The following is a 12,245-nucleotide window of genomic DNA, read 5'->3' on the forward strand; positions in this document are numbered from 1 at the left end:
AAGATTATCTATTTGTGAATAAACTTTAGAACTGGTAGAGACCTTGAACATTTAGCCACAGGCCCTCTGCATGTCTTCATTCCTGAGCACACAGAGGCGCAGAACAGCAAGGTGACTTAACCAGGGTCACTGCAGCCATCACCTGCCCAGCTCCCATCCCATGCCCTTTCCATCTCTAGGACTTTCTTTCAGTACTGGAAAAAAGTATGCGGGAAACTTTGGAAGTAACAACCCTCTGTTCTTGGCACTGTCTGTGAATTACCTTCAGAGACAAGCTGGGCTGCCTAGTGTCCCTGGGACCTGCCCACTCACCCCTCTCTGCTGTGTGGATTAGTCTCTCGACCCTCTGCTGGATCTGCCAGGCTCCCCTGTCATCCAGGCACACAGCCGACCTCTGCCAAATGCATCTCCCACGCTAGATGAGGTGTGCTTTGCTCTCCTGCGTTGCAGTCAGAGGATTTCACTCAAAAATCCTCATGCCAGAATCCTAATGTAGTTTTCATGGCCCTGTGTTAGACATGGTGAAAGTGAAAGTGTTAGTTGCTCAGTTGGATATGGTAGATGTTTTATAATAAATATAGATAGTGCTTAAATTACGTACTCTTAAAACTTTTGGGTGTTTATGAAATAAATGAACCCAATTCCAAACAAAGAGGTCTTTTTATTCTTAAAGTCTTTCTTGAACACCAAAGCAATCCCATTTTATTGTCCAATTTGTATACTTTTCTTTTTTTTTATTTTTAATTTCTCTTTCAATAGGGAACAAGCTTTACCCTGCATACAGATCCAGCTTCAGAGGGAGATCTGTGATTTTGGAAATCAGGCTGACTTGCCTTCTGGGAATGGGAACAAGTCTTCAGGTGGCCTGCAAAAGACATTCTCCAAGCTGACCTCCCGGTTCACCAAGAAAGCTTCGTGTCCCAGCTCGAGCAGCAACACGAGTTATTCCATTCCAAATACCCCTTCCAAAAACATCTTCATAGCCGGGTGTTCAGAAGAGAAGGCCAAAATGCCCACTAATATGGATTCAAGGCTACAAAGCATTTTGAACATTGGCAATTTCCCTAGGACTGCAGACCCTTCACAGTCAGCTCAGAATTCCAGTAATCACATGGCCAATGGTTTTCTCCTGGAGAGGCGTGACAACTTCCTGCAAGGGGATGATGGCAAGGACGAGAAGGGTATGAATTTGCCAACCGATCAGGAAATGCAGGAGGTGATCGATTTTCTCTCGGGCTTTAACATGGGCCAGTCACACCAGGGCTCCCCGCTGGTGACACGGCGTAACTCTGCTGCCACAGCCATGGTGACTGAGCAGAAGGCAGGAGCCATGCAGCCACAGCAGCCGTCACTGCCAGTGCCCCCACCATCGCGGCCACCCCAGGCTGGGGCGCACACACCTCTGACACCCCAGCCGGGCCTGGCACCTCAGCAGCAGTCCCCAAAGCAACAGCAGCCCCAGGTCCAGTACTACCAACACCTGCTGCAACCTGTCGGACCGCAGCAGCCCCCGCCCCAGCCCCGGGCCCCTGGGAAATGGGTACCCGGCTCATCCCAGCAGCCAGCGCAACCTGTCGGAGCTGGTCTGTCTCCCCTTGGCCAGTGGCCTGGCATATCTGATCTCAGTTCTGACTTGTACAGCTTGGGTCTGGTGAGCAGCTGTTTGGATGATGTGATGTCGGAGGTTTTGGGACAAAAGGCACAGGGACCTAGAAATAACACCTGGCCAAACCGTGACCAAAGCGATGGAGTCTTTGGGATGTTGGGAGAGATTCTGCCTTTTGATCCTGCAGGTATGTGAGCCCCCTCCCCACCTTGGGGTTTTAACTTAAGTAGTATCACCAAGGACTTTATAGGGCCTGTCATGGCCTTCCGTGTGGGAGGCAGTGACTTAATCCCCTTTAAAGACCCTTTCTCACTGTCTGATGGCAAGTATGGGGCAGCTCCAGCAAAGGGAGGAAGCAGTAGTTAGAATGAGTCTGAGAAGGTAAGTGGAACTATTTTCTTATTTTGTAGACGACAGAATTGAGGCTAAGAGAAGCCGAATGACTCAAAGTCCCATTAGTCAAGAGGGCTCCAATCTGAGCCCTCCCATTCAGGGCAGCCAAAATGGCCCTTCGTGGGCTTCTTTTTTCCTAATTACATATTCTGTTCTGTGATTCTCTTTTGCTTAAAGTCTAGAAGCCATGAAAGGTGGTAAAGCACCCTCCTACCTTCATAGAATTTGGCTTTTCCTGGCCTACACAGTGTGAAAGTTCGCCAGAGTTATCTCAGGAAATTAGAAAAAGAATTTAGAAACAAAACAAAAATAAACTAGGAGGAGGAGTTACATATAAAAGTTGTTCTACACCTGAAACTAAAATGATATTGTAAATTAGCTATACTTCAATTTCAAAAAAGGATAAAAGCTAAAGCTAAATAAATTTGAAAGAAAAATATAGTAAACATTATAAATCTAAAAGACGGGTCTTTAGAAAACCAATAAAATAGAGAAGCCAATTTATTGTAATCCTGATTAAGGCAGAGCAAAGAAAAACAAGATTAGGAAAGAGAAAGGTAGCTACAGATAGAGGAGAGATTCGGACAAGGCAGTAGCAACCCACTCCAGTACCCTTGCCTGGTAAATCCCATGGACGGAGGAGCCTGGTAGGCTACAGTCCTTGGGGTCGCTAGGAGTCAGACACGACTGAGCGACTTCACTTTCACTTTTCACTTTCCTGCATTGGAGAAGGAAATGGCAACCCACTCCAGTGTTCTTGCCTGGAGAATCCCAGGGATGGGGGAGCCTGGTGGGCTGCTGTCTATGGGGTCGCACAGAGTCGGACATGACTGAAGTGACTTAGCAGCAGCATAGGAGAGATTAAAAGAACTTTAAGGGTTTCCCTGGTGGTTCAGTGGTAAAGAATCCACCTGCCAGTGCAGGCGACACAGGTTCAATCCCTGATGTGGGAAGATCCCATGTGCCACGGAGCAACTAAGCCTGTGTGCCACAACTACTGAGCCTGTGCTCCAGAGCCTGGGAGCCTCAACTACTGAGCCTGTGCACTGTAGAACCCGTGCTCTGCATCAAGAGAAGCCACCGGAATGAGAAACTGTGCATCACGGCTAGAGGGTAGCCCTCACTTGTCACAACTAGAGAAAAACCTGCACGGCAACAAAGACCAAATAAATAAATAAACCATTAAAAAAAAAAAAATACTTTAAGACATTATCACATATGATGTGATGACACCATACTAGAAAACTGAATGGAAAAGAGAATCTTTTCTAACAAAACATATGTGATCAGAATTGCACCAAGTAGTGGAAAACCTACCCAGTCTATTCCAGGAAAAGAGATTGGAAAGGGAGTTATGAAGCCAACATGATTTTACTGTAAAAATGTAACTTTTTATGAATGTAGATAGATGCAAGAATATGTAGCAGTATATCAAAGGAGTTATATCTGGTTCACTTCAGTAGTATAAGATAGTTCAGTCTAAGGAACTCGGCTCCTGTACAATAATCTGTTATTTCACCCAGTAAATGAGAAAAATTCATACAGCAGAAGATGCCATCAAGACATTTGGTAAAAGACACCAGCAGTTCTTAAGTAAACTCAAAACATGAATAGAAGGAAATGTCTTGAATATGGAAAAGATTATCTACCAGTAGCCAGTAACAAGTAGTACTTTGTACAGTGAAACAAAGTCATTCCAGTTAAATCAAGACCCAAACAGTGTGGCAAATGATACTACCAATACCATGTGACTTTGTCTTGAACTTTCTGGCAAATGTAGCAAGACAAAAACAAAGGAAATAAGTGGTATAATATTCGTTAGAAAAGAGTTTAAAAAAGCACATCTCTTGGGACTTCTTCCCTGGTGATCCAGTGGCTAAGACTCCGAGCTCCCAATGCAAGGGGTGCAGGTTCAATCCCTGGTCAGGGAACTAGACCCCACATGCTGCATACAAGATACAAGATAAATATATACAAATTGATTATTTTTTACTCTAATTTAGCAAATGGAAGTGAAAAATAACCGCCACAAGAGATTTCCGACCAAGTGAACCCAGCATTATCTAAAATTAAAGGAAAGAAATTTTTTTTTATGTCTTCTCAGAATTCTTCATACTGCTGCGTGTGCTCTTTTGTTCTTGCTCCCCTTGTGTGGGTGGATGTGGGGCCCCTACCTTGGGGAAGGTCTAATGGTTCCATGCTGCTATGGAAGAGCAAGCTCCTCTGGCCACCACCAGTGGGGGCTGCTGTGGTACATTTTTTCAATCGCTGAGAAACAGTGTGTACATTTTTTGACAGTCCTATAATTAAATCCAGAGTATTAATGGTGTTTGGCATAACTTTATCATCTTTAATCTCTACTGGGGCCCAAACAGCCTGTATGTCGTTAACCTAGGAATCCTACTAGCTTTTCCTTCTGTATATCCCTTTCTTAACTTCAAGTCCTTCATGTAGCTTCCTGCAGATGCCACCCCATCAGCATAAGGTCTGCGTGGCTGTTTTTGCAAGATAAGGACATTCTGGAAGGATGAATTCCAGAAGGCACCCTTTCAGGCAGGGTCAGCTAGAACTGAGTGCCACCTCTGCACAGGCGCACGCAGTCCCTGCGCGCCCTCTTGTGGCCATCTTCGTGCAGTGCACACATGGTGGCTCCCAGAGAGAGCACTCTAAGGATTGAGCCCTGGTATCTTTCCCACCTTGAAGCTAGAAAGTATTCACTCATGAGTCATATTCAGTTTGTGACCTACAGACATTTTCCTACTGTGTCTTTTTGTTTGACTTTCTCTAAATGTCTTCTGTGCTGTTTTTCTTCCACTGGTACTGGCCTGCACATCCTTACTCAGTTCTGTCCAATATGTTTCCATCCACTTCTTCATACTTAAATTTCACCTTACTCACTATCACTCTTATGATCTTCAGGCTGAATTAGCAGGTCTGCCTTCAGTATCCAGGAGAATATTGGGTCAGACTTGAGCCCAAAGGGGAAGACCGGGTATTCTCTATCTGGCTGACCCTAATGCTTTGATAACTTGCAGGTTATCTCTTAGTTGAAGTCATCATCTGATCCTCTTAGTTGTTAAGTATGTAGCTCCAGACATTGGAAATTTTTAAAGTAACTAGTATTTGCCCAGTATTTTTGCCTGGAAAATCCCATGGATAGAGGAGCCTGGTCGGCTGCAGTCCATGGGATCGCTAGGAGTCGGACGAGACTGAGCGACTTCACTTTCACTTTTCACTTTCATGCATTGGAGAAGGAAATGGCAACCCACTCCAGTGTTCTTGCCTGGAGAATCCCAGGGACAGGGGAGCCTGGTGGGCTGCCGTCTCTGGGGTCGCACAGAGTCGGACACGACTGAAGCGACTTAGCAGCAGCAGCAGCAGCAGCAGTATTTGTCTTTCATATTGGCTAAAGCAGACCTTTTTATTCTCTTTGTGCACATTCAGCTTGCCCTGCTCTAGGCAAACCCCTTCTCACAGTCCCTATGCACACACCATTCCCCATCTTCAGACCTGTGTGCTGAAAGCCCCATCTCACCACAGTGAGCAAATTCTACAGCCCACTCTGGGCCGCACGCCTGGCAGCCCCTCACCACTCATCACTGTGTTTGTCAACAGGACACCCTCAGATGGTAGGGAATGAAACAAGAGGCCAGTTTGGCCCCCAACCCTGTTTATTACTCTGTCTTAACACAGTGGGTTCAGATCCCGAGTTTGCACGCTATGTGGCAGGAGTGAGCCAAGCAATGCAGCAGAAACGGCAAGTCCAACATGGTCGCCGCCCAGGCAACCCCCGAGGCCACTGGCCACCCATGGATGATGCCCATCGGACCTGGCCTTTCCCAGAGTTCTTTGCAGAAGGGTGAGTGCTGGGTGTGTGGGCGGGAAGCTGAGTTTGGGGTCTGGGTGTTCTGCAGGGGACCTTGGTATATACTCTTAACAGGCCATTCATTTCTAGGCCCCCACGTGAGAATGGCACATGGTCAGATCTTAGGGGTCAGAGTTTCGTGACTGACTAGGATGCCAAGTGGCATGTGGTGTCCCTGTACATACACCATTGGTATGAATTGATGATTTCTGAGACAGGCTCTTCTGCCCTGGACAGAGATCTTATTTGGTGGTGTTTGGGACATAATTGCATGTTCAACACAGTCTTTAGCTGAAATGAGCATGGTGATGAAACCTGTGTCATTTATGGAATGTGATCCTTATAGCCTACAAAAAAAAAAGCAAAGGTGTACAGTTCAGATTCTGATGTATTGAGAGAACTGTGGATTTTCATCATAAAGACCTTTGGGGGAGTGAATTTTTTTCTTTTAACACCTCTTATTGCTCCCTGATTAATAACTCCACATAGCTAAAGACCATCTCAGCTTTTTGTTTGCTCAAACATGAATTGCATATATACACCACAGCTTCTGAGGCATTTTTAAAGGAAGGAGAGAGACAAGGGACCACTATTGGGTTGTGAGATAAGAGCAGGGAAAAGACTGTTCCCTTAGGGCTGGGGTGGGGGTGGGTGTGGGCCTGACCTCAGGCTGTCTAGCTGGGGTCCAGGCTTGGTGCCTGACGCCTGGGACCAGTTTTTCTCTTTGGCTTTCAGGGATGGCCTGCACAGCGGCTGGGCGGGGGCTCAGGGAGACTCAGCCAGCTCAAGTGATGAGACATCCTCTGCCAACGGGGACAGCTTGTTCTCCATGTTTTCAGGGCCTGACCTTGTTGCTGCTGTCAAGCAGAGAAGGTATGATGAAATATTTAAACCAAAGAACAGAGGGGTGCATGGATGTGATCCACAGCTTAGTCCTCTACAAAGCTCAGTAGCCCCATTGTTTCCAGGTACCCACATTGAGAGAGGGAGAGGACCTTTTCCAGTACTGTCTTGCTGAAGCTTGGGTGGTGATATAAAGTTGGGCTGAGTTTTTACTGGGAGAACAGTCTCATACTCATGGTAGCCCAAAACACCCGTATGACAGGCTAGGGAGTATTACGGAGAGCAGGGTCTGCTGCTCTGGGTCTGCTGAGGCTGGTCTGCATCTTACAGGGGACAGGCCTTTCCGTGGGAGGAGTAGGGCCAGGACAGCCAAGTTCTGGTCAACTCACCAACAGGCTTTGCAACCCCAGACATGGGCCTGGCCCTCTCTTACCCTCAGTTTCTTCATCAAAGGTGGAACTGGATAAAAATAACCTCTCAATGGTATTTCAAAGTTGAAAAAAAGTTACAGAGTATATTTGGAGCTAAAGTTTTCAAGTGTAAGTGTTAGTTGGTCAGTTGTGTCTAATTCTTTGCAACTCCCATGGACTGAAGCTCTTTAGGCTCCTCTGTCCATGGAATTCTCCAGGTGAAAATACTGGAGTGGGTTGACATTCCCTTCTCCAGGGGATCTTCCTGCCCCAGGGATCAAACCCAGTTCTCCTGCATTGCAGGCAGATTCTCTACCATCTGAGCCACCAAAGGCATTATGTTTTCAAAAGTAGTATCAAAAATGAAAACGGACCCTGAAAGAAGAATTTGTTTAGAAAGAAATGGAGAGACTGTTGTGGGTGTGAGGAAGCAGAGGCCTGCCTGGTCGAAAGGACATGAGCAGGAATAGAAAGCACATAGGGTCGCCTGGGCGTCAGAAGTCATGCCCACGTGTGATAGGACCAGGGTCTGTCGGATAAGAGTGGGGAGCAGGTAGATGAAGATGGAAGGGCACCTGCGTCACGCAGACTAGGATACACAGAGGAGCCACTGTGATGTTGGCAGTGATTGCTGATCCAGGCTGGGGCGCATTCTCATGCCCGGCCCTGGGCTTGGCATTCACGTACATTTCCTCATTTAATTATCACAAACACTGTGTTTGTTTACTAGGGCTATCATATCAAAGAACAACAGACTAGAGAAGTATTTAACAGCAGGGATTTTTCTCCTAGTTCTGGAGGCCAGAAGCCTGAGATCAAGGTGTCAGCAAGGTTGCTCTCCTCTGAGGCCTGCCTCCTTGCCTTGCAGCTGGCCCTCTTTCCCGTGTCTTACATGGTTCTCTCTGTGTACCTCTCTATCCTGATTTTCTTTTCTTATAAGGACAGCAGTCCTGTTGGATTGGAACCCATCCTAATGACTTCATTTTAACTTAGTTGTTTAAACAACTTATCTCTAAATGCAGTCACACTCTGAGGTACTGGGAGATGGGGCTTTCACATATGAATTTGTCCTTTATTCAGTAGCTCCTGTCATGTACCAGGCACTGGTGATAGAGCAGCAACAAATCAAAGTCCTCTTCTTCATGAAACTGATATTCTACTGAAGAAAGGCTGATACAAAAATCCAGTATGTTGGTTTGGATTAGGTTCTATAAAGAAAAATAAAGCAGGGTATGAGGGCAGAGAATGCAGGGGACAGGTGGATTTCCTGTGTTCCAAATGAGAGTCAGGGAGGCTTCTGATGAGCAGAAAGCTGAACAAAATGATAGAGGAAGTGGCAGTGGGGTGTGGGAGAGAGAAGAATCAAGGGTGAGATGCAGGGTTTTGGCCTGAGCGTCTGTGTGAAACAGTGGGTGTCATGGACCCTGATGTGGAGGACTGCAGGAGTGGGACTGAGCCTTGAGAAATGCAGACTGGAAATTAGAGAGGCTGACTAGAGGTCCAGCTAGTCACCACCTCAGCAAAGGCCGCTGCTGCGTACTGGAACGCTGGTAGACTGATTTACCTGGCTGGCTGCCTGCTACATCTGCTTTTTTCCTTCTATTTAAATTTTTTTCACGTTAGTGGTAAAAGTAACAGCTGTTTTTTTTTTTTTTTTAAGTCATCTGTCTCCAGTGCATGGTAAACAGTCAGTCTGTATCTGTTGACTAACTTAACAAAAGGCTGGAGCTGGCGGACTCAGCAGCTGAAGCAGCAATGCCAGTCCTCATGCCCGCTGCCCCCCACCCCCAGCCCAGCCCTGTCACGGCCTCCAGAAGGGTACCACACCATGGTGACCCACCTTTGCCTCCTGCACACAGCGGGCCCAAGGCCTCCCCACCCAGAACCAGTGCCTAGAGACACCCATACCAAGCAGCTAGGTGTGCCCTGGAGGGAAGCCGGGTGGCAGGCAGCCACGGCCTGAGTTCTGGGTTCTTTCAGGAAGCACAGCAGTGGTGAGCAGGAGACCAGCGCGCTGCCCTCACCGCCTCTTCTCACCGCAGTGGAGGACATGAACCAGGTATGTGGGCCCTGCTCTGGCCACAGAGGGCTGGCTTCATGGATACCATGGGCAAGGTTCCAAACCCTTAAGTTTTAAGAGTTGGGTGGGGGGTTCTTTGTGGTGAACAACTCTCTTCTATGGTTTTTGTCTAAATGATCAGCCATCTCAGCAGACTCGAGCCACGTGCAGAGGAAGTTCTGGGGCTGTGCTGTCCAGAATGATGGCCATTAGCCTATGTGGCTACTTAAGTTGAAATTACTTCAATGTAAAGATTGAGTTCCTTAGTTGCACCGTCCATGTGTGGTGAGCAGCTGCCGTACTGGGTGGCATGGACAGAGCACATCTGTGGTCGCACGCTCCGCTGGACGGTGCTGCTCCAGGACTGTGGGGAGGGCTGGGGCTCGCGCCGTTTCCTCAGTGGGAATAAGGACTGGAGACTGGGGGAGGTGGGAAAGGAGGATCAGTTGCCAGAAATGCCACTAAAATGCCCTCTTCTGTCTCTCAGGATAACAAAACCAAAACGTGGCCGCCCAAAGCCCCCTGGCAGCACCCTTCCCCGCTGCCCAGCACCCTGCCTGGCCCAAGCGCACCACTCTATGCAGTCGCCAGCCCCGGCAGCCAGTGGAGCGACACCATGCAGATGCTGCAGTCCCCGGTGTGGGCTGCCACCAGTGACTGCAGTGCCGCCGCCTCCTTCGCCTACGTGCAGACCCCGCCGCAGCCCCCGCCCCCACCAGCACACAAGGCAGCCCCCAAGGGCTTCAAGGCCTTCCCTGGGAAGGCTGAGCGCAGACCAGCCTACTTGCCCCAGTACTGACCCCAGGCCCGCCTGCCCACCCGCCCAGAGCTTTTGGGGCCAGGGGCCCCAGCCCAGGGCTGACTGGCTGGCAACAGCCCCCCAGAGGACCAGTGCACCCCTGTCCCAGGCAGGGATCCCTGGGGATGGAGGTGGTTGGCAGCTCCAAGCCTTTAAGGCCTGGCTTCTCAAAACTCTGGAGGCATCAGACACCTGGAGGGCCAGATGAAGATAGCGTTTTCTGACTCTCCTCAGGGAGATGCTGGGGGATGTTCGAGTTTAATAAGCACCTCTGGTGATTCTGATGTAGGTGGGCCACTGGCCACACTTTGAGAAACACAGCTCTCAAGTTTGTAGACCCCACTGCGTGTGTTGGGAAGGCGTTGGGGCTGAAGGCTGAGAGCAAAACTGACCATTCTTCTGAAACCTTCTCTTTCCCTCCTTAACACGTTGAGTGATGACCACACCAATCACTGTATTTTATAGCTATTTTTCATATAGGTTTTTAGTTAAAGTATCTCCTGCCTCAAATGCATTGAATATTTTAAGATAACAAATAGAGTGGCTGGAGGTTTTTCAACACTATATTTAAGCTTCTATGAACTGGGCAAAGGATAGCATATTTGTGATGAGAAGCAATCACCTGGGTTTTCTGTAGATGGACAGCCCCTCGCCACCCCCAGCAGCACCCAAGGGGTGTGACCTTTACCGGATTTACAAAAGCAGGATCATAGCCCTGATGGTGCGTGGAGATGAGCCTGCTGGCTGCTGTCCGTGTGCGGGATAAAGCTACACCTTCTGCCCTCATATCTTTCCACACACGGCCAGAGGCTTCAATAAGGTTTCCGAGCGTGGGGTTGTGGTCAGGGGGGCTGCAAAGAGACACTTGAAATTGCAGTAACATTGTGAGCTGGCTCAAGACAAACCAATTAAGATGTAGATAGGAATTAATTTAAAAGTTTTTCTTTAAAGAAAAAAATAAACCACCTCATTTTCAGTTAACATGTGCTGTTAAATAGATAACATCCTGTGGATTTAGGGATATTTTTCCAGCCAGAATGGATCCAGAAGAATTGAATGGTGCTTAAATTGAGAAATAATAAATATATCTATATAGACTAGACCTATCCCACTGTATATTAATTGAGGTTACAGAAGTTCTTTATATAAAACTTATTTAAATTTTTCATATTTCATCTTTGAAAAAATCTAATTGAGAAAAATCCATAATATTTTCTGGTATGAAAGTTTGACAGTATTAATATTTTTTTTTATATTTTCTTAAATCATTAAACCATTTTAATATATGTTAACTACTAATAAATGGTTTATTCTTTCTAACTCCATATAAGCTTTTCCAGCAGAGATTGTAATAACACAGTTATGTTCTCATTTTTCTATGAATATAAGTAAATTTATATTTAAAAATACCAAAAAGAATATATATATATATATATGTATGTAGACACACTAATTATAGAGGACCCTTAGGGTGTCTGAGCCCAGCCATCTGAACCTTTAGTACTGTGGTGCCAGGCTGTCTCCAGGCCTCGGGTGTTGTCTTTTGTGCTGAGTGGGGATGTCAGTGCTGCCTGTAGTCATGATCCTCTCACCGTGGGTTCTGAACATTCACCTCACCATGTTTACAGAGAACTGTTTTGTACATAGACTTTTCAGGCACGTGCTCTGCACCGACCCTGGTGGCTCTTGTCCGTGTTGGCTGTCACTGTGTGTGCACTACGTCTGTTGTTATCTGTGGCTGTTTCCTTGTAAGATAGTTTTCTTCTCTCCTTCAGTGATGTGTCTCCAGTACCCCGTGTTTCGAGTTCTATTATACTGAAGTACCCTTGTTTTAATAGTGCCTCCCCAAAGACCTCACCCTGGACAGAGGTCAGTCCTTGATGCTCCAGCGCAGGTGACATCAACATTGCTAACTGTCACTTTCCAGTCTGTTTTTCTCGATTAAGGAAGGCATTTTGTAATTGCGTCTCCATGGGCTGTGAGACTGTGTGAAGCTGTTTGTGTAGTCTCCTTGTGGGTGCTGTGTTCTCAGCACCGCCTTGCTTTGAACACTGGTAATTCCAGGTGCTGCGCTTGGCAGAGGGGTCTCGCCAAACGCATGTGTGTGCGTGTGTGAGTATGTGTGTCCTTTGTGTGGCCAGGCGTGGCTGCCTTGCTCGTGTGACTAGTTACAACGCTTCCAAACTGGAACTCTACATTTTGTATCTTACTTTTAAAGCTCCTATAAGTAAAATAACTATTGGCTTTATTAAAATATACCTTTAATAATT

At 47.1% G+C, this 12,245-nt stretch overlaps 1 protein-coding gene across 2 annotated transcripts in view; it reads left to right on the plus strand.

Annotated features, from left to right (window-relative positions):
* Positions 1-12,245, plus strand: part of GARRE1 (granule associated Rac and RHOG effector 1) — an 85,020-nt gene extending 72,775 nt beyond the window's left edge. For both annotated transcript variants that reach the window (XM_070770924.1, XM_019978637.2), the window contains exons 10-14: positions 760-1,793; positions 5,693-5,858; positions 6,600-6,737; positions 9,098-9,176; positions 9,664-12,245. In XM_070770924.1, coding sequence (XP_070627025.1) covers positions 760-1,793; positions 5,693-5,858; positions 6,600-6,737; positions 9,098-9,176; positions 9,664-9,975 — 1,729 coding nt within the window. In that variant the 3' untranslated portion in view covers positions 9,976-12,245. The remainder of the gene's footprint in view (positions 1-759; positions 1,794-5,692; positions 5,859-6,599; positions 6,738-9,097; positions 9,177-9,663) is intronic.

Source organism: Bos indicus, chromosome 18 (assembly GCF_029378745.1).
Source record: "Bos indicus isolate NIAB-ARS_2022 breed Sahiwal x Tharparkar chromosome 18, NIAB-ARS_B.indTharparkar_mat_pri_1.0, whole genome shotgun sequence".
NCBI classification, from domain to species: domain Eukaryota; kingdom Metazoa; phylum Chordata; class Mammalia; order Artiodactyla; family Bovidae; genus Bos; species Bos indicus.